This window comes from Muntiacus reevesi, chromosome 2 (genome assembly GCF_963930625.1).
Source record: "Muntiacus reevesi chromosome 2, mMunRee1.1, whole genome shotgun sequence".
Taxonomy (NCBI): Eukaryota; Metazoa; Chordata; class Mammalia; order Artiodactyla; family Cervidae; genus Muntiacus; species Muntiacus reevesi.
This window is the reverse complement of record NC_089250.1, coordinates 239,172,659-239,195,321: the sequence shown is the minus strand read 5'-3', so window position 1 is coordinate 239,195,321 and position 22,663 is coordinate 239,172,659. Positions and strand designations below refer to the sequence as shown.

The 22,663-nt window shown below is 51.3% G+C and overlaps 1 protein-coding gene across 3 annotated transcripts in view; it reads right to left on the bottom strand.

Annotated features, from left to right (window-relative positions):
- NDRG4 (NDRG family member 4) overlaps positions 1-12,358 on the bottom strand; it is a 43,080-nt gene extending 30,722 nt beyond the window's left edge. For 2 of the 3 annotated variants that reach the window (XM_065925429.1, XM_065925430.1), the window contains exon 1: positions 11,313-11,420. In XM_065925429.1, coding sequence (XP_065781501.1) covers positions 11,313-11,349 — 37 coding nt within the window. In that variant the 5' untranslated portion in view covers positions 11,350-11,420. Of the gene's footprint in view, positions 1-11,312; positions 11,421-12,002 lie in introns of those variants that run through there. The other variant, XM_065925434.1, reaches the window with a different exon arrangement.
- Positions 12,359-22,663: the final 10,305 nt, after the last annotated feature.

Genomic DNA, 22,663 nt, shown 5'->3' with positions numbered 1-22,663 from the left:
GGAAGAATATGTGTTTGGAAGAGTCTAAAAGGAGACTTTTATTCTACATAGCAGATCTTATCAAATCTAAGATACCATCGATTAGAACTGACACTAACATTTTATGTACCAATAGAAAAGAAAAAAAAAATTACTGATGAAATTAATACTGCCCCCTACATTTTAACTTTTTATTTTGAAATAATTTTAGATTTATAGAAAAATCACAGAAATAAAAACAAAGCACAGAAACTTCCCACCTACTCCCCATTCGGCTTCCTCTAGAATGTCACCGTGCTACAGAACCGCAAACAATTAGAGAAACCAGGAAAGAAAATACTGATAAAATACGGTGAAGCAATCTGCAGACCGTCAGTGAGTTTCCCGTTTTTTCAGCAGTCTGCCCGCCCAAGGATGCCACGCTGCCCTTAGGTGTCACGTGGTCTCCTCCATCCTCTGTATTTTATGATGCTGACACCCGAGAAACATTGAGTAGCTAAAGTCTGTACTGTCCCTCAGTCTGGGTTTGTCTCTTGTTTTTATTTTTTTTTTATGATTAGATTGAGGTTTTGCATTTTTCGCAAGAATACAGCAGAAGAGATGTGCCCTTGTCACTGTACCATTTCATGGGGGACAAGATGCCAGTCTGTCTTATTATTGGGGAACATTAGCTTGATCACCTGACTCAGGTTCTGGCAGGTGTCTCCAGGGTAAAGTTACTATTTTCCCCTTTGTAACTAACACGTATCTTGTGGGAAGATACTTTGAGACTACACAGACATCTTCTTTCTCATCATACTTTCCACCCACTAATTTTAGCAACTATGGATGAGGCTTGCCTACAGTTATTACAGTGGTATTTGCTTGATGATCATTTTCTATTTCCATCATCCCTTCTACATTTATTAATTGGATTTCTCCTGGAAGAAACAGAGCTGTCTTTTCTTCTCCATTCACTGATTTATTCAATTACTTATTTTATTCTATGGGTTATAATCCATTTCCATTATTATTTTATTGTTCTGATTGTGCCAGATTTGGCCATTGGGAGTTCTTTAAGTTGGCTCTTGGGTCCTTTCACCATTCACTGTCCTTTTTTACTTTTTAGTAGCTTCTAATTTACTCCAAACTCATCTTATATTTTTTCTGCCTCACACACACACTTTTCTCTATGCATCTGTATATCTATTAAAAATCTGGAATTTATACTGACATCTCTAATTCCAATTCAACACCACTCAGTTTATTCTAACTTCCCTCTTTTTTTTTCTTCCTAACTTCCCTCTTTTTTTTTTTCTTCCTAACTTCCCTCTTTTCATTATTTGTAATTGTTTTTCTTCCACAGTGAGAAACCTGGCTATCATTATCCCCAGTATTTTTGTTTATTTGCTCATTCCTACTACACACACAAAGTAACTGCAGAACTGTCACTAACATAATGAGATCCTATCATTCAGAACTTTTGGTAATTAATTTTAAAAAATATTTTATCCTTTTAGACTTAAACCCACATCTGTCACTCTTATAACTTCTTTTTCTTTTTTAAAATATTGAGGTATAACAATGGACTATTACTCAGCTATTAAAAAGAACGCATTTGGGGAGGGAGGTGGGAGGGGGGATCGGGATGGGGAATACATGTAACTATATGGCTGATTCATGTCAATGTATGACAAAACCCACTGAAATGTTGTAAAGTGATTGGCCTCCAACTAATAAAATAATATTAAAAAAAAAAAAAAAAAAAAAAAAAAAAAGAACGCATTTGAATCAGTTCTAATGAGGTGGACAAAACTGGAGCCTAATATACAGAGTGGGTCAGAAAGAAAAACACCAATACAGTATATTAACACATATATATGGAATTTAGAAAGATGGTAACGATGACCCTATATGTGAGACAGCAAAAGAGACACAGATATAAAGAACAGACTTTTGGACTCGTGGGAGAAGGTGAGGGTGGGATGATTTGCGAGAATAGCATTGAAACACGTATATCACCATATGTGAAACAGATCACCAGTCCAAGTTTGATGCATGAAACAGGGCACTCAAAGCCGGTGTACTGGGATGACCCTGAGGGATGGGATGCTGAGTGAGGTGGGAGGGGGGTTCAGGATGGGGAACACATATACAACCCTGGCTGATTCATGTCAACGTATGGCAAAAACCACTACAATATTGTAAAGTAATGAAACTCCAATTAAAGTAAATAAATTAATTTTTTAAAAAAAGAAAAAAAATTGAAGTATAGTTGCTGTACAATGCTTGTAAATTCTTACAAAGAAATAGAAATGGAAAAAAAAAATAGGAGTGAAATAAACTGCGTCAATTCTTCCTAAAACTTCTTCACATTCAGGATCCGATGTTTCTGAATTGCTCTCTCTCTTTTTTTGGCCGTGCTGGGTCTTTGTTCCTGCAAAAGGGCTTTCTCTAAGGGTGCTCCTCTCTAGCTGCAGTGCGAGGGGTTCTCATTTCACTGGCTTCTCTTGTTGTGGAGCACAGGTTCTAGAGTTTGCTGGCTTCAGTAGTTGTGGTGGGCTTGGCTGCTCCACGGCATGTGGAATCTTCTTTGACCAGGGATTCAATCTGCATCCTCTGCATCGGTAGGTGGATTCTTAACCACTGGACCCCCAGGGAAGTCCCACTCCGTCTTGAGGTTGTGGCTGACTGTGCTTTTCCATGGAGTCCCAGCTCCTCTGACATCAGGAATGTCGCTGGTTCAGCCTTTCCCAAGAGGGCTCCACTACCACCTCCAGGATTTCCCACCAGATCTGGTGTACCGTGATGGCAAAACAGTGGTCCCGGTGCCCGCCTCACCAAGAGAGGATATATGTCAGAGATGTTATGAAGGAAGGTGCATCTGAGAGTTGCCATAACATAGCTCTTTTATAAAATTTTCTTCCATTGAGGCACAGCACCCATGTGTGAACTCTGTTTCTGTACACAACATGGTTCCAGATGTTAAACACAGACATAACAAACCTCCAATCCCAGACCAAGGGCAGACAGAACTGGAATCCCAACAACATGCTCCGTGTAAGCAGCTTCTGTATGGAGCCAGGAAAAAGCCCTACTGGGGCAGAGACTGTTAATTTCCCCTCAGTATTGGTTCTCCCCTTGATACTCAATACTAGCTCCCCAAATTTTAGATGAGCAGGTAGACAATGGGAATAAAGCCTATTTATGACAACAGTCAGTCAGTTAGATGGAGATGGAACCATGTGACTTTGGGAGAGTGGTCTTAAAGGGAGGAGACATGCCATTCTTCAACCCTTCCTTCTTTTTGCTGACTGGAATACAGATGTGATGGTGGGAACTTGAACAGCCACTTTGGGCCCTGAGGCTGGATACTAAAGGTGGTAGAGTGGCACTACAGATAGCGTCTAAGTTCCTGAGAATCATGAAGCCATATTTCTGGATGGCCTATCTCTAGACTCTGCTTATAAAAGAGGGAAATAGACTTTTATCTTCTTTTATCTATATTTTAATTGAGGTATAGTTGATTTACAATGTTGGGTTAGTTTCAGGTATTGAGCAATGATTCAGTTACATATATATATTTTATATATTACATATATATTTCAGATTCTTTTCTGTTACAGGTTATTACAAGATATTGAATATGGTTCCCTGTGCTATATAGTAGGTCCTTGTTTATCTATTTTAGAGTAGTGTGTATCTGTTAATCCCAAATTCCTAATTTATCCCCCCCCCCACTTTCACCTTTGGTAGCCATAAATTTGTTTCCTATGTCTGTGAGTGTGTTTCTGTTCTGCTGTTTAATCTATTACTGTTATCTTTGGCTTTCTGTCATATACCATCGAAGCTAATTTAAACTTGGGACATTTTTCTTGGAATCCCAGCCTAACATGCTAAAAGAACCCAAAGAAAAGGAACAGGATGGGGCCTGCCCGAGGGGACACAGGGAAATTCCAGGGTGGCAGACCCCTCTTTGCAGCAGGCAGCATTCTCTCTTCAGAGGGTGAGCCAGCCCCTTCCAGACCACTCCTCACAGGCTCACAGAAGCGGCATCAACACTGGTAACCATGACCCACATTCAAAAGTTTAAAAGCTCTCAGTCTGGCACTTGGGGCCACAAATTCTCAAGTTTCTTTAACACAGGTGCCTCGATTCACTCCTGTATCTTTGTCTAATTTGGCAAACATCCCAGAAACAAAGATACTGGATGTTTGTGCAAGATTCAAAGGGGGGTAACATAAGGCAACAAGTCTCCCCCAGCTCACAGTTCTGCACTGTGGTCTGCAGGAAAGAGAGAGCCTGAAGGAGCAGCTTTCTGACTGGGTATTTCTCTCCCGGAAAGCCCCCGGCCCGTCTGAACTGCCTCCCAAGCCCCCAGGATCTCCCTGCTTCACATACAACGTCTGCAGAAAGGGGGCCGTGCGTCAGGACCGCTCAACCCCAGGCCATCTCTTCTCAGAGCAGCACGTGGCTGTGGAAATGTCACCCCTGCCCCATTCTCAGCCCACGGGGCACAGGAATGACCACACTCTCAGGGCGGCCGTGTGGCCCAGGTCTACGTCCTTCATTTATTCACTCATTCATTCAAATACTGACCTACTGTGTGCCAGGTCCTGTTTCAGGGACTGGTGATCAAAGACCGATGATGACAGACAAGAAGCCCCACGTCTGCGGAACTTTCAGGAGAATTCCAATCAACAAGTCCAAGTAAATACATGGTGTGTCAGACGTGCAACATCACAGGAGGGGGAGAGCGTGGGGCTGTGATCTGAAACAGTATAAGAGCGGGCCTCCCTGAGAAGCTGACGAGAGCGAAGGCGTGGAGGAGGCGAGGGAGGGCGCCCTGCGGATGCCTAGAAGAGTCGCAGGGCAGAGGGAGCAGCAAGTGCTAGGGCCGTGAGGCAGGTGTTTGCCTGCTGGGTTCCATGGGTTCCAGCGTGTCTGGAGCAGAGTGAGTCGAGGGGAGCGGGGAGGGAGGGATGAGGACCAAGCGTGAACAGTGGAGGAGGCATCAGATCATGTTTCATCTAGAAGGTCTGCTAGAAAAACCCTGGCTTTTCCTGAGGTACTTTAGAGGTTTTGGTTTTTTTAAAATATTTATTTATTTGGCTGCACTGGGTCTTGCTTGTGTCATGTGGGGTCTTTGCTGCAGTATGTGGGATCTTTTTTTTAAGTTGCAGCATGCAGAATCTTTAGTTGCAGCATGTGGGAGCTTTTAGCTGTAGCACGTGGGATCTTGTCCCTTGAGCAGGGATCGAACCTGGACCCCCTGCATCAGGAGCGCAGAGTTTTAGCCACTGGACCACCAGGGAAGTCTCTGCCTTGGAGGGTTTTGAGCAACAGGGTGATGTGATAGGATTTCCATGTTAAAGGTTCCCTTCTCCTGCTATGGGTGGAGCAGACCTAGGGTGTGAGGGTGGGAGCAAGGAGACCAGTCGCTGCAGTAATCCAGGAAAGAGATGCTGAAGGCCCGGGGTGGAGGTGGTGGGGAGTCCCCAGGTTCTGGGTATGTTCTGAGGGTAGAGCCGGCGGGAGCTGCGGGTGGGGCATGGGAGACAGAGAAGAGTCCAGGGTGATCTGGGTTTGTCCTGAGCCACTGGAGGGAGAGAGCTGCTGTTTATGAGTCCAGAAGGCCTTGGAAAAAAGACGTTGGGGTTGGGGGGAAAGCCCAGACAGTTGGCTTAGACCTGAGCCAGGGGGTGCTGCCAATGGGGTTCTAGAGTCTGCACTTTGGGGGAGAAGCGTGGACTCTCCACAGAGATGGGGTCTGAACCCAGAGCTCTCACCGGATGGGCGAGGAGCAGGTGCGTGCTCAGGTGGGACAGGCCAGGGTTCTCACTTGCCCAGGGCTGGAGCATCACCAGGCACACGGGGCCTACACTGCTCTCCCCACCCCTGCCCCAGCATGAACTGGAAACACACCTCAGTCCTCAAAGGTATTGGTTATGGGGCTTAAGATGTATGGTCATTTTGGTCGGAGTGTACCTTACATCTGTGGTCTGGTGTTTAAAGCACCTGAGGACTGGGACTTCCCTGGTGGTCCATTGGCTAAGGCACTGCACTCCCAATGCAGGGGGCCCAGGTTCGATCCCTGGTCAGGGGACTAGATTCCACAAGCTGCAACTAAGAGTTCGCATGCCACAACTAAAGATCCCACACACTGCAAATAAGATCTGTGAGCACGTCTGCTCAGTCGCTCAGTTGTATCTGACTCTTTTCAACTCTTTTCAGTTCCTGGTGGGACTGTAGCCCACCAGGCTCCTTGGTTCATGGGATTTCTCAGGCAAGAATACCAGAGTGGATTGCCATTTCCTCCTCCAGGGGATATTCCTGACCCAGGCTCGAACCTGTGTCTCCTGCATCTTAACTTGGTGAGCCATCAGGGAAGCCCTTCTAGGAATTAGGATCGTAATATATTTGGGGGCCAACATTCAGCCTAGCACGTGTGTACACACACACCCCAGCTGTATGTTATCCATTTTGCCCACAATGACTTCCTCTTCCCTATGCTTATGGAAAGGCACGTTCAACATCTACCATGAATGACCCTTCCTCCCTCGAGTTTTCCAAGAACATACCCTCTCCACAAAAGCAGACTTCAGACCGCCTTCAGAATTCCCCCAGGAATTCTGGTTTCATCAGACCCCCAGCGCTTCGTACGTTCCCCTATGCATTTGTTAATTTTTCGTTTATAAAAATAGAACTTGAATGTCATGCAATACACAGTCACTGAGAAAAATCAGAAGAACAGAAGAGCAAAAAGAAGTTAAAAAATCACATATGATCCCAGTAACCAGAGGAAGCCACTGTTAACATTTTTGCTTATCTCCTTTCACTTTCAGTGCTAATCTGTACATTTAAAAACAAAAAACACTGTTCTGAAACATCTTTTGGACTCTGGAGCCAGATCTCCTGGTTGAAATTTCAGCCAGTTACTTGCCATCTGTTTGACCTTAAGCAAGTTACTTAACTTCTCTGGGCTTTGGTTTCCTCATCTGTCTAAAAGGAGGAAATAATAGCACATATTTCACAGGGTGGTTATGATGATGAGTTAACTTATAGAAAGTGCTTTGGACTGTGCCTGGCACACGACAAATGCCATAGAAGTGTGAGCTGTCATCACGTTATTATATGTCTATCAGGAGACATCTGTTCAGGTGGGTAAGTGACTTTCGGCAGCCCAATTGGCAGCTGCCTGAGGTTTCCTGGTATGAATGTACTCCAATTTATTTAACCTCCCCTACTGTTAGGCATTTATGTTGTTTCCAGCTGGTTTTTTTTTTTCCTTTCTATAAACAACTACGGGATAACATCCTTGAACAAACACCTCTGAACACATCTTTATTTGTTCCTAAAAACTCAAATGCTGAGTCACAGACCACACATATTTTTGAGCTGTCGATACATCATTGCCATCCTGCCCTTCATAAAGTTGCACCAGTGGAACAGCGTGCCCATCTCCCCACATCCCAAGTAAGGATCTGCTCCCCTCCCCACCTCGTCCAGCAGCCCGCGTGTCCCTTCACACCTGACTCCAGCACCTGGGTGAAGCAGTGAAGTTTACTAAAATGGATGGGCTGGCAATGAGGATTCAGGGTCCTGGAGGCTGGGGGAGCAGTAAATCTATGCCTCAGTTTTCCCCACATATATTTGCTCATATACCTGCCCACAATCTAACACTATTTAAATACACATTCCATGCGTTAAAATGATACCAAAATTCCAGACTGAACTGGCAAAAGTTCGGCTTTCTAATCACACATCAAGCATATTTTGAAAGTTTCCAGCGTCTAATACTGAGGCTCCCGAGGGACCATTTTTCAGAGCCTTAAATCTGCCATTTTAGAGCTCTGACTCCGAACCCTCCTAGAGACAGACTGCTGGAGAACAAATGCACAAAAACCATCACCTTCCTGCTTGCAAATAGACAAATGTCCCACTTTTCCCATCTCACTAAGGAATAAAAAAAGGCACGGAGAGTCTGTCCTCTGAAGCCCACAGAGAGCTTGTGCGTGGGCAGGACGGAGTCCTGGGTGCTTCTTACCACACTAAGGAGGGAGGGCCTTTGCTCCCATTTTATTGATAAAGAGACGGAGGGTCAGAGAAATTAAGAATATGCTCAGGAGCCGAGAGCAGAGAGGAGACTCTGAAATTCACACCCTCTGATTCTTGAATCCCTGCTCTCCCTGTGCGGGAGGACCCTGGAAGGGCGTCTGGAAACTAAGTGCTGGCCGTCTAAGCATTGCTGGCGGGTGAAGGACCACCCCCTCTTCTCGTTGAAACAAAGAGAGGCTCAGGCTGCCCATAACAATTCATGGGCATCCTTCCAGCCCCAGAAGTGAGGGGGGCCTAGCTTTCCCTACCTTGTGTCAGAGCTGCGGGCATCAGACCAGCAGGACCCAACCCTAGAAAATCATGTCTCCCCTTCCCATGTGACGGGGAACCTAAGGCTGAAGCGGAGTCCCCCAGAGGCACATCTCAGGAGGCCTGGATTGTGTGGAGAGCCCAGAGGAAGAAAGGAGCTGGAAATTCCCTGAGGAAGGAATCCGGTGACTGGAGCGCAGAGGGAAGGGGAGGAGACCCCAGCTTAGGGACAACAGCCCCACCTCTGCCATTCGTGGCCCGCCTGCCAGAGGCTGCTCTCAACGTTTGCACAGTCTCACAACTGTGTGGGCGGTACCATGATAAGCCCATTTCACAGATGAGGAAAGTGAAGGGGAGAGCAGCTGTGAGACTGGCCCGGAGGAGCCAGGCAGTTAGAAACGCAGAGGATGGCTCAGGCCTCACGTCTGAAACAAGGCACCACCTCTTCTCAGCCGTATGACGTGAGGCAGAGACGGGCCTCATTGGTAAAATGATCAGGATAATAAAATGGGAGAATGTGAAAACTATAAACAGCTAAATAAACATGAGTTGAACAAAGAGGTTCACTGAAATAATTTCCTAATGCTGATGTGCAGGCAGGGAGTTGGAGACCTCTATGAAATTATCCTGGAGACACTGCTGAGCCTGGCTCAGTCAACAGTTATTGAGCGCTTGCTGTATGCCACCACAAGAAACCAGCCACCACCTGTGACCTGCTCATCGGCCAGTGGAGCAGATGGGTCAAAATCTCAGAGATGCATGTAACAGGGATAAAGTGGGTGAAGACAGATCCAGACTTCCTAGTGGCCAACCAGCCAGCACAGGTGGATTCTCCATCACAGGGACAGTTAAGACCAAGGAACCTGAAGGGAGAGGAAGCCCACGAGGGGCCCACCAGGAGCCAGGCCCCAGCCAGGCGTGTCACCTGTGCTATTTCAGCAATCTTCACCCTAGCTTACAGAGGGCGGGGTCAACAGTTTCACCTCTAAGATGAGAAAACCGGAGTCAGAGAGGTTAAGCAACCTATCTGAGATCACGCAGGTGGCCAGCAGTGGGGCTGGGATCTGAACCCAGATCGGTGGGACCAGGAAGAGGATGGGAGGGAGTTGGAGAAAAAGGGAAGGCTGGAAAAACCACCGGAGTGGGGGATGCCCTGTCTCCCAGGGCCTGGTGAGAAAAAATGGCAATGGGAGCCCAGGACTGAAGACAGTGACCGAGGGAGCCTTGTTCCGGCCTGGCCAGGGGCACAGAGTCTTCAAGAACTGGGCAGATCTGTCTGATGAGGGAAGAGGGGCCCTGACCCATGCAGTCAGAGGGTGAGGATACACTGTATTGGGACCCCACAGCCTGGACCCCCGCCAGAGCCCCCACGCATGTATCCCAACATTCCTCCTCCGGGCCCTTCTGGGGCTAGAAAAGGAGAAGGATCCAGGAGTTCTGTCCTGCGTGGGGAGCTCTAAAAACCCACCCATGGGGTGGTGAAAACTTCCCCCCCGGGGGATTGACAAGTCCAGCCACCTGTGTAATGCCCTTTGAAGTCAGGAGGACTGGCCCGCCTCAGGTGGGTCCTACGAAGAAAATAGGCAGGGAACTGGCAGGGGTGCCATTGGCTAACTGAGCTCAGATCTTGCTCTTCTGAGCGCTTGGTCAGTGTTCCCAGGGCTCCAGGAACAGCGCCCATCTCCTCTTCTCTACAAGCCTGGCCTGCGCCAAGGAGGGCTCACTGTTGCTTGAGCCCTAACCCACAACTCCAGGCTTTACCTAGCCCCTCCCCGCACTCCATCCCACACACTCCAGCCCTCCCGCCTTGGCTTAGTTCAAGCCTCTCTCATATCCCAATCCCTCTGCATAGGCTGGTCCCTCCATTCCTCAGCCTGGAGCACTGCCTCCCTCTCCATTAATAGAAAATCTGTCTTTTAGGGTGCAGTTCAAATGCTGCCGCCTGCTCAAACCTCTCCTCTCCCCTCCTGTCTCCCACCTCAGGCTCCACCCTGCTTCCTGAGTGTGTCCCCACACTGGGCCCCCTTCCCTGTCCTGTTCTCTGTTCTGTTCCCATGCACCAGGTGGCAAGGCCCTCCAGGTGAAGGACTGAACCTCCCAGGTGCCAGAGGACATTTTTCTGGAACCCATGTGTCCTTCCAGGACACACCAACTGAGCACCCCTGAGCCCGTAACCTGGGGGCATCTGGACCTCCCTGCTGTTCCCCGTTCCCAGCCCCCATCCTCCAGTCTAGGTCTCTCTGCACCTCTCCCCTGGGGAGACCACGGGAGCCAACAGGAGGGTTAGCCCTTCCAGTCTGGGAGAGTGTCTCCACCCTTCAGAACCCTTGCCCCATCCGTCTCCTTCTTCCTCTCCAGGGCAGACCAGCACTGCGCCCGGGATGTGGTTTCCAGCAGAGTGGCTGGCCCAAGGCTGAAGTTTCCTGGTCATCAGGGTCCAATCTGGCTCCCCACTCTCCTGGTCACTGGCCTCTACTTCCAGCGAGTAACTTCTCCTCCCAGGGAGGGCTGCTCAGATTGTCACGGGGAGCCGGAAATCCGAGCCCCCTCCCCCGCCAGCCCCGAGGTCTATTGGAGCCCAGGGAGCGCCTTTCTTGGGGGGAACCGAGCGACACTGAGAGAAGGACAGGGGCTCCAAGCTCCCTCTCTTCTTTTGAAGACCTGACCAGAGCTTGACTCCAGCGGGCCGCTCCCCCGATCACGTCCCGGCAGCAAGCGCTCTACCCACCCCGACGCCGGGTTGCGGAGACTCAGAGAGCCACGCCGGGCAGGGCACCGCCCCAGGTCGTCTCCCGGCCCGGCCCCGCACAGGAGCCCGCGGCGCACAAGGCAGGAGTTAGCTGGCGTCCGCGCCGCCTCCTCCGGCGCCAGCCCGAGACACCCCAAAGCCCTGGCCGCCGCCACCGTGCCGGCTCCTGCTCCAACTCGGAAAGTAGCGGGCGGTGAGGCCGCGCCGAGGGGCGGCGGCCGGGAAGGGCCGGCGGTACCTGTCAGCAGCTCGATCTTGTGTCCCAGCACCTTCATCTCGGCGTCCGGCGCTGCCCGGCTCGCGGCTGCGGCGTCGGGGGAGTGCGCTCGGCGGAGCCGGGGACAGGAGCGCGGGAGGCGAGGAGGGAAGAGGCAGGAGAGCGAGGAGCGGAGCAGGAGGAGCCGCCGGGAGCGCTTTCTCGCCGCCCCCCACGCCGCGCTTCCCCCCTCCAAACCGGTTTAAAAAAATCCACCAATTGCACGACCGCGCACCCCTAAAAGGCGCCCGCCGCCACCTGGTCCGGGTGAACTCCGGGAGGCGGAGAGGGAGCGCGGGGTGGGCGCGGGTGATACTCCGGGAGGCGGCGGGAGGGGGCCGCTCTGCCCGCCGCGCGTACAAAAAGGCCCTGCCGCCTCCGATGTCGCGATCGGGGAGGCGCGGGGGGGGCGCGGTGCTGCGGGGCCATGGCCCTGGCGGGGGAGGGGGGGTCCCCGCGTCGGGCCGGGAAGGCGAAGAGGAAGAGCCCTGGCGGGGTGAAGTGGGGTGGGGAGGAGATGCCGCCCTCCTAGGCGAAGTGTGGCCCGGCGACAAGGCGGCCGGCTCGCGGGTCGGGGTCGCGCGCGGGGGTTGCACCGAGGCAGGGGAACCAGCCGCGGCCGCAGTGGCCGGAGGGTGGCAGGAGATGGGCCTCGGGGCGCTGCCGACTCACCTAGAGAGACGCGAGCAAGACAGACGCGCAGGCGGGGAGCCAGGCCTCCGCGCTGCCGCCGCCAACGCACGGGTGCAGGTGCGGGCAACCCGGGGCCCCTCCGCAGAGCCACCGCTGCTGGGGGCGGGGGCCGGGCCGGGGGCGGCGCGCCGCGGGGGGCGTGCCCACGAGGGCGCGGGGAGCGTCGGCGCCTGTCCCGGTGCTGCTCCGGGCCTGGGGGCTGGACCCGGGAGGCGGTTCCTGGGCGCGCGGCTTCCGCCTCCCGCGGCGACCTAGACGCCGCGACACCCGAACCCAGCGGAGAGCCCGGCTTGATCGGCCTGCTCCTCACCTCCTGCAGGCGCCGGGAGGAAGGGTCCCCGCTGCTCCGAGTTCGCCGGACGCGGTGGGAGGCCCCGCCCGCCCCGCCCGTCCCCTGGTCGCCAAGCCGCGTCGAGCTCCCGAGGGAGGGAGCGGTCTCTGCCCCAGTCTTTGTTTAGATTACCCGGGAGCCCGGAGGAGACAGCACCCCCCTCCCCCGCCCCCGTCGCTGCCTCGGAACCGCTGGGGGACAGTCCTGGGGGTTCTGGAAGAGCCAGGTGCTCAGCGGCAGCGGGGCTTTGGGTCGTCGTCCCCTGTTTGCAGAGCCTGAGGGTTTCCTTGGGGAAACTCATGCGGGAGTGACTCCAGGCACAGGTGTTTGGGGCCCTCAGGCTCCTCCTCCCCACCCCCAGAGCTTACTCCCCACCCCCCTAACAAAATGTGGTCAAGTTCCTGCTTTCCACCATTCACCCTCCATCATCTGAGCCAGTAGGAACCTGGGGACCCCTTTGGTCCTCACTCTCCCTCTGGTCAGGCCCAGTGACCTTGCTCTCACCTGTTACCCCAAGAGAGGGAGCGCCAGTGTCCCTGGATGGAGTCCTACTGTAGGGAGACTGGGAATGGGATGACCTGAGAAACTACCTGGGAGAGACAGTTCAAGTGGAGGGCTCCTGGAGACCAGGGTTCTACTCAGGTTCTGCTGCTGATTTTGGGCGGGGCTCCGCCCCTGCTGATTCCAGCCTTTCTGGGGCACAGTGACTGTGTGGGATGTTTCAGGCTGAGAGGTCAATGTGATTCTTCAAGGTCTCTCCCCCTTCACTGGATCTTTATCGGGACTGGTTTGTAGTCCCAGCTTTCCCTCAACTCCAGGCTTCGGAGGAAGCTACTATGATCTTGAGTTAACCCATTCACCCATGTTTAGGAAGCTGGTAAGACTTGGTGGCCCCAGATGGGGTGCATATTCCTGCTTGGGGTGCAGTATATAGACTGCAAGCTTGGGTTCTCCTTACAACTCTGGGGCTCACCTTGGGGAAATCCTTGCCTCTCAGTTTCCTCCTTTGCAAAGGGGATGCTGAGGGGAGGTGGTGACGGAGTAAACCTCTACATCCAGAACACCCAGGAAGCTGGTTCTATAGATACAAGTCTGGAGCTGGCCCTTAAGAGCACAGGCTGGTTCTACGATTTCCTGGCTATGTGACTTATCCTTTCTGAGGCTTCATGTCCTACTCTGTGAAACTGGGATGATGCTGACCTCAGAGGGTGCCTAAGAATTCAGTGATGGCATAGAATGCTTTAGTATAGTGCCAGACACATGGTTGAAACGCTCAGTAAATAGTCCCTATGATTACTGATGATAAAACTGTAATTATTGTATTAGAGATTCTTTGAGGCTTTTCTGAATTCTACCCTTTCCAATAATTTCAGAGCTAGTCACTGAACAAAACTGATTGCTGATGTTCCAGTAACATAATTCTCGAAGCCTAGCCTGTTCTAAATTCCCTGGAGGAAAACAGGCCCCGGGAGGATGTGAAAGCCTGCCTGATAACAGCTTTGACACTGTGACTCAACTGTCTCTGTGCAGAATGGTGTCTGCCAGGGACTTGAAGTAATGTGGACAACCCACCTGGCTCAGAATGCATGAACCCCAAGTGGGCATTCAAGGGGTCAGGTCCTAGAGGTCCAAGAGGATATGAAGTCCTAAGAAAATGAGGTGACTCAATAGATGATGAAGCAATGTGATTGTATGAACACTGCCCTCGCCGGGGCCTACTGCATCAAGGAAAGGTGCTTCAGGTATAGGCAGGGAGGGGGGCTCTGAGCCCTTCTGGAGGAGTCAGTCACACTGGGCAGAGGAGTCCCAGCTGAGTCAGTAGATGGACAGGTCTCCATTCCTTTTTCCAGGGCTCTTCGTCATCGTTGTGATGGATGCATGGTGTTGGAAGCAGGCTGGGTGGCAGGGTTTTATATATATATATATTTTTTTTTTTTTTTAATTTTTTATTTACTTATTGACTGTGCTGGGTCTCCACTGTTGCACATGGGTTTTCTCTAGTTTTGGCGAGTGGGGCCTACTCTGTCATTGCAGTGTGCAGGCTTCTTACTGCGGTGGCTTTTCTTGTTGCAAAGCACAGGCTCTGGAGAATGGGCTCAGTAGTTGTGGCACCTGGGCTTTGCTGCTCCACAGCATGTGGGATTGTCCCAGACCAGGGATGGAACCCGTGTCCCCTGCACGGCAAGGCAGATTCTCAACCACTGGATCACCAGGAAAGCCCCTGGCAGGGTTTTTAACAGAGGAAAGCAGGGCATGGCCGATGGCCAGGGTGCTGGCTGGGACAGGGGGCCCCTAAGACACGTCCCTCAAGCCTCGGTCCTCATTACAAGAAAAAGGCTGCGAAAGTTGCTGCCCTCTCGGGACTTCCCTTTTTCCCATGTGTAAACGAGGGAAGAGACTGCCTGTACCTCAGCTACAGACAAGATCCGGCCTATCTGAAGATCTCTCTGGGCCTTCATTTCCCGATCTGGAAACTCAGGCTAAGATATCAGTCTGGGTGGCTGCAGGAACTAGCAACCTACTCTGTCTGGTTTAAGCAAAACAGAGCTATGTTAGGAGGATGGAGAGCAGCCCTGGGGATCTCAGGATGCAGGCCCAATCCCGAAGCATCAGCGCCACCCCCCCAAAATGCTACCGCAGCACCGTCTCTGAGCAGGGATGTGGGATGCTAGCGTCAGGACCATGGCCGCCTCTAAAGCCAGAGGTGCTGTGGCCGCTTTGTCACCAGGTTGAATTGTCTGTATGGTCTTGGCTTGCTCATGTTACCAGATTCTAATTCACAGACAAGAATGGGATGTCTGACTGGAAGTGCCTGGACCACGTACTCTGTCAAAGCTGCAAGGGAGGCTGGGAAAAGGTATTTTCAGTTCCTCTAGTGGGAGGTGGACCCTGCCTCATAGGAAGGGCATGTCAGATGCTGGTGGCCAAAAGAGTGACCAGTGCCCACTTCAGATAATGATGGACTCGTGAAACTGCTGTGAGATGACACAGGCACTCAGCTCCGAGCCCGGCATAGAGGGAACACATTATCCTAGGTCGTTGAGAGTCATATCACACTGCCAATCTACAGTGTCAAGCAAGGCTGCTCCTACATCCTTCAGTCTTTGATTTTTCAGCAGGTGAAAGACACAAGGACCTTGAGGACAGTATGGCTTGCTGCCCTTCCAGATGCAGAGGCAGCTCTGGCCCCGCTGCCAGGAGGACAGGTGACTGTGTTTTTCCACTGTGGTGATGAATTGGGCTGAGTCACCATCCCTCTCCAGTCCCCTCGTGACCATGACTGGGAGCAAGTGAAAAGAACCAGCAGGTGGAGTCAGGGGTGCAGAGGAGCCTGGGCCCATGGAGGCTTCCTCTCTTAGCAAGGGGAGGGTGAGCAGAAATGGTCCCCCCCATACACACAACTAACCTTCCCCACTCACTCATCATGAGTCAGATGGCCTCAGGGAGAGAAAAGAGGATCCTTTCTCTTCTTTTACAGGCTTGGCTGAGTGCCTCTTTGGTGCCAAGATCTGTGCTGAGTGTACCAGAGAAACCAGAGCAGACCAGGCACTGACCTTGCCTCTCAGGTTTGTGCACCAATGGAGGAAACCAGAGCCCCATAATCTGGGTTCTGAGCAGACTCTGCTGACATGTGCAGTTGAGGTTCCTGTGAGGTACAGTGGGGGTCTGGAGGGGTCAGCAAGGGCTTCATGGAGGAAGAGGCATCTGAGCCTGCAGAGAGGCAGGAGGTCAGAGGATAGAGATAGAAGAGGGAGTGATTGGGAGAGATCCTCCCTGAATCCATCCATCCATCCACCCATCCATCCTACACTGGGTCAGCCAGGCCCCATGATAAGCTCAGGGAGGCACAGAGCTGAGCGTGCTGCAGCCTTGCCCTCTATCAGGAGCTCCTGGATTGACGTGGGAAAAGCTGGGTGTGCATCAGCAGATGATAAGGAAGCTGGAATGAGCAAGTGGGCAGCAGCGGGTGCCTGCTCTCAGGCACTCTGGAATTTCACCAGCCACCAGATTATCTGCTCCTTGCTCCTGGGCCACGCTGGACCACTCACTGGCTATGTTGCCACCTCCTTTCTCCCATAACATGTAAAGACCACCACCCATCCCCCTGCTGGCAGGGTCCACCCTTTGCTCTCCAGGAAACTCCAGACACCCTACTCTGTCCTCCCCCATCCCAGAGGAGAGCAGAGCACCCCCCAGTTTCCTTTGAGAGTGCTCTCCATTTCCCTGGAAGCTTTTCCAGACACATGCAGCCCCAGTATATGCCGAGTCCAGGAAAGGGGTGATCTGATAATATATCTTTAAAATTCCAAAAGTCATCTATGCTCAATGCAGAACACTCAGGGCAGAGGAAGAAAATTAGAACCACTCATAATTCCATTGCCTAAAGATAACCATCGCTCACATGTTAACCCTGGGGAGGGGTGGGGAGGGATACGTCCTTTAGCGCTTTGTGTTTTTTCCCCAAGGAATCATACTACATATATTTTTGCCATTCTGTTTTTTCTCATTTGCCAGTATATCATGAACATTGACCCTGAGAAAATTACTCTTCTGCAATGCAATTATAACAGCTACACTGTCTTTATTGTAGCTGACTCTTTGCGACCCCATGGGCTATACAGTCCATGGAATTCTCCAGGCCAGAATACTGGACTGGGTAGCCTTTCCCTTCTCCAGGGGATCTTCCCAACCCAGGGATCAAACCCAGGTCTCCTGCATTGCATATGGATTCTTTACCACCTGAGCCACAAGGGAAGCCCATTATTGTGTGGGTGCTGCATATTTTCCGAGCTAGTCCCATAGTGTTGGTCATGTAGGAATGTTTTCAATTTTTCAGTTAGAAACACTGCTGCTAGTAATTTATGCCAAGATGCTACTTTGCTCACATCTCTTGGATGACCTCCTAAGGCCACTCTGCAGCCTCCTTTTGCCTGGCTGCTTGACCTCTGCCCTCTCTGACCTCTGCCAAGGTCAGCCCATCTATCCTTGACAGGAGACCTTATTGTGGTGCCCCAATTGGCTTTGTACCTATGCAGGTTCATGTGGGGATCCTGGGGGGAGGGGGAGGGGGAATGAGTGATTATCCCACCTTCCCAATTGTGCTAATTTCATTTTAAAGCCTAATTTTTTTTTGATCTTGTAAGGTGTTACCAATGGGGGAAACTGAGCTAAGGGCACACAAGACCCCTCTGTACTTTTTGTTTTTGCAACTTCCTGTAAATCTATCAATACTTCAAATAAAATTAAAAAAAAAAACCAAAGTTCAGATAGTCCTATTTGGCCCCAGTTTCAGGAACTAATATTTTTAAGTCTATACTTTGTCACAAGGACCAGAAATAAGAGTTCCCTGCTTTAGTTTCCCCTGAAGGGTAGGAAACATCCCAGGGAAAGACAGCTCTCCTGGTGGGTGGTGGCTGGCTCTCCAAGCCTTCCTGGATCCTAACTCTGCTGCTGGCCTAGATCGTGAGCTTCAGGGGCCTGATCAACCCTGCTTGCAGTGGGAAGGGAGAACCAAGAGGGCAGGGAGGAGGCACAGCTTCCCCCACAGACCCCAGGGAACTCCTGGGTAAACAGCAATTTGCAGAAAGCAGACAGAAAGCTAAAACTTGCTCTTTGGAGGACAGCTAAGCCGTTCTCCTTCCAAAGAGGACACACAAGTCTGGAGAAACCTCTGTCCTGAAGTTTTGGAGAGAATGGCCTACCTTCTACAGGGTGATTGTCCCAACCCCACCCCAGACGGGAGCTAGAGCCTTGGGCTGAGCTGGGGTCCCACGCCCCACACCTGGGGTGGCCCCTAGGCTGAGCGGCCCCGGGCACTCTGCCCTGCTGGGGACCACAGTGTTCCCACAGTGTCCTCGGCACCATGATAACAGAGTTGGGAGGAGTCAGGGGTTCTAACCAAGTTTCCAGAAAATAGAAGCTGAGGAACTGAAACAGGATGCCGTGTGGAGGGTTCCCAAGACCATCCTGAGCTCGAAGGACTCACAGAACTCAGAAACGTCCCTTCCCTCATGGTTGCCATTTGCTGCAGTGGAAGGACTCGGGTCAAATCCGTAAAGAGAGAGAGGTGCACGAGCAGAGTCTGGGAGACTCCAGGCACAAGCTTCCAGGTGTCCTTCAGGCACGGTCAATGCTGCCAGCGCTGGTAGGCGACATCACAAGTGGCGTGTCAACCAGAGGTGCTCACCTGAGCCCTGGGGTGCAGGGTTTTAATTGAAAGTCGGTCACATCGGCACACAGCACCAAGTAACTGACCTAAGTTACTCGGTCTCCAGGACCCCAGAAGTGAAACTGACAGAGTGGCCCAGGGCCACACAGGCTTTCCTCAGAGGTCACACGGTGAGCATTCATGTCTGATTAGACCCTGCAGTATGGCCCAAGGCCTCAGACACAAGAGGAACACTCCTGTCAGGCATCGAGATCACCAGGGGCCAGTTCTTTTTGGGGAAAGAACAGGATTTGAGGACCCAAGCCTGCTGAGTTAACCCCTTACAGCGTCGATGACAATCACTCATTTTGCCACTTACATTCCCAAACTGTCATCTGTTTTCACTCTGATTTCATACAAGGAAGGAGGTTTAACTCCAAGAAGGTAGTCTGGACATCATGGCATGATAGGGGCTAGCAGTCCCCAAGAGAAGATAGGTGGAATCCACATGGTTAGTTTTGAAGATGAGAAAAGGGCCAGGAGCCACAAGTATACATCGGGAATCTGATGTACACGCTATTCTTGTTCGCACAAACAGTTTTGTCCCCAGTCAAGGAACAGATGAACTGGGAAACTCCCTCTGGCTCATATGTGAGCGCGGGTCAGATGTCCCTGCTCTTGGAAAAGAACAGGCTCTGCTGAGGGTGGGAGGGCTCAGTCTGGGACCCTCCCTGAAGTGTCCAAGCCAGTTTGTCCTTTCTTATCTGGAGCCTTGCCACTGTTACAGCTTATCCTGGGAAAGAGAGGCGCCCATTCTTTCTAACAGTCCCTGCCCTGGCCCTTAGCCCAGTCTCCAGGCACCCCTAGGTCAACTCTAGGGTAGACCAGATCCTCTTCCAAGGTCCCACTTCATCCCATTTCCTCACGGTCCAGCCTCCATGCATGGAGCTGAGCCATCAAAGCCTAGGCTGTTGACCTGAGCAGGCCTCGAGATGGGGAGTCAGACAGCCTTGGGTTTCACCCACTCCCTAGTGGCCCTGGGTAAAATCACAAATCTGCAGTTTCTTCCTGTCTCAAATAGTTCTAACAAATAGCAGTGAGGAGTCACGAGTTGCTGCCTGAAGAGCCCTCAGCCCAGGGCCTAGTTGGGGCCTTTTGACTAGTGGCTCTTAGGACAATGAATTTTGTGGTTCCAGGCACAAGGTATAGGGGTGGATGAAATCCCTGTGATGAGAACAGTGGGTGCAATGCCACATCCAGCCACCTTGGAGGTGGGTGTTTAGAAGCCAGGGGTCCCTATGATTCCTGGGCTTTGGGAGTGGGAACACAGCTCTTGTACATAGCAGGAAGAGCTCTGATGGGCTGTTGGGGTATCATGAGGATGGAGAGGTGTGCTCACCCCAGGGCCTTTGCACATGCATTCTCTCTGCCTAGAGACCCCTTCTTTCCACTTCCTATACTTCCCTGGGCTAATCCTGCTCTTCCCTGGGGGATGTCATTTTAGACTTCACTTGATTCCCTTCCTCTGTGCTCCCATCATATCACATTCTCAATAATAATACCACTAATCATCGTCTACCATTAGGAAGCCCTTACTATGTGCCAAGTATAGTGCTAAAGGCATTACCTACATACAGTATCTCATTTGATTCTCCCAACATTTTGAGAGATAGATACATCTCTTGTTTTTCTGATTTTACAAATGAAGAAATGGGTTCAAAGACGTGAACTCATTGGCTCCACTGTATAATGGATGTCTGTGTGCCAGCCCATCTCTGCCCTGGACTGTGAGCTTCCCGAGGGCAGGGCTTCTGTCCTGATGGCGGTTGAGCCTCAGCACCCAGCGCTGGCCTACTTAGGATGCGCTCAGTAGGTGGGAGTCTCCACCGGTATTTGTTGAATAATGATTGAGTGAGTGAATGCTTGCAAAGTACTGATGCAGTGCTTGGCACCCCATGGATGATCCGTAGTCAGCAGAAAAATGCCTTCCCTCAAATACATCCGTGTCCTCCTCCCTGGAGCCCATGGATATGTTACATGAGTGGTGGAGGGGAATGAAGGTTGCAGATGAAATGAAGTTGCTAATCTGCTGCTTTGATAGTAGAGAAATTATCCTGGATTATCTGGGGGGACCCAATGTAATCACATGGGACCTTAAAAGTGTGAGAGGGAGGCAGGAGGGAACCAGAGACACGGCAGCATGAGGACTTGGCTTGACCACATCGCTAGCTTTGAAGATGCAGGAAAGGGCCATGTGCCAAGGAAAGCAGATGGTCTCCAGAAGCTGGAAAAAGCAAGGAAATGGGTTCTCCTCTAGAGCCTCCAATAGGAATGTGGCCGTGCCAACATCTTGCTTTTAGCCCAGGGAGACCCATTCCAGACTTCAGGTCTCCAAACCTGTAAGAAAATTGGCGTGATTTTTAAGCCACTAATGTGCTAATTTTTCACACCAGCAATAAAAACTAGTACGGTGCCCAGTGCCTGACACTGAGGATCACACTTAGTGGTCACTTATTAAATGACTTGAGTTCAATTGGATTATTACTGTATGTACTTCACTATCAGGAAAGATAGACAAGAAAAAAGCATTTTTGTATATTTTGGATATATTGCATCAGAGGCCTATTGGAAAAGATCCTGCTGCTGGGAAAGATCAAGGGCAGGAGGAGAAGGTGGTGGCAGGGGATGAGATGGTTGGATGGCATCACCGACTCAATGTATGTAAGTCTGAGCAAACTCCAGGAGACGGTGAAGGACAGGGAAGCTTGCTGTGCTGCAGTCCATGGGATTGCAAAGAGTTGGACATGACTTAGCAACTGAACAACAAGAATTTGGGTTACAGTTTGATCCTGAGACCAAGCCATTGACTCGGCAGGCTGAGCGGAGGAGGGGTCACAGAGAATGACATGAGGGGTCTTCTAGGGGAAGGGAGCCCCAGGGTGTGAGTGAGCAGTGCTGCTGGCCAGTAAAGTCAGCATCCTGGACAACTGTCCATGGCCTGAGGACCGAGGGCGCCATCTCTGGGTGCCCACCTGCTGCTTCCATAAGCAGAAGGGATGCCACACACTGGATCTTTACCTCTGCACGCAGGTCCCGACTTCACCAACTCTTCACCAGCTCAGGCTGCTATAACACAATACCATAACTGGGTGGCTTAATAAACAGATCTAGAGGCTGGAAGTCTGAAATCAGAATGCCAGGATGGTCAGGTCCTGGTGAGGACCCTCTTCTGGGTGGCAGATAGCTGTTTTCTCACTGTGTCCTCACATGGGGAGGTGGGGTGTGGAGTAGAGATAGTCCCCTGGGATCCTTTTATAAGTGCGCTAATCCCATTTATGAACACCCCACCCTCATAACCTCACCATCTCCCAAAGGCCCCAACTCTTAATACCATTACTGGGACTTCAGTATATGAATTTGGGGGACACAACCATTCCATCCATAATGAGCCCCACTGTGTAAGTCCCAGGATGATGCCAATTCACCAGGGGAGGGAACAGCCAGCTCTTGTGACCTCTGCTGTGCTGAGCATCCTTCACTCACTCAGCCCTCATAGCAACTCCATGTGATGGGTGCCATCATTATCCCCATTTTACCAATCAGGAAACTGAAGCCTAGAAGGAACGAAGGCATGGGGGCTCCAGGGTCTCTGTTCCTCCCCACTGGGCTCTACTGTCTCTGGATGGAATGATGATTCTAAGAGCAATAACATCGCCTAACATTTGGACCGTACCTTTCTGTTCATGGCCATCCTCATCCTGTTTTCTCTTGTCATCCTCCCAGTGGCCAGGCATATGATGAGTGCCCCTGGCTTACGTTTGGGGAAACAGAGCCTATGAGAGGGAGGTCATGGCCTTCCTCAATTCACAGCCAGGGTGGGGTTCCTTCCTGGGTCTCTTGGCTCCAAAGCCAGAGTCTCTCCTACCAGCTGGCCCCGCCTCACCTGATGCATTATTTATGGCCCATTACTTACCTCCTGCAGTCACCCAGATGCCGCCTGCCAGGGCTGTGACCTTGCTGCATCCCCTGGAGAGGACCAAGGGCAGCTCTTTCTCTCTCATCCTCTCCCCTTCCTGTCCTCCTCTTTTGCAGCCTTTGGGTCTCGGCAGGCCTCTGGGGTGTGGCCCAGCTGGTCCCCTCTTCCCACCCAGGAGAGCAGTT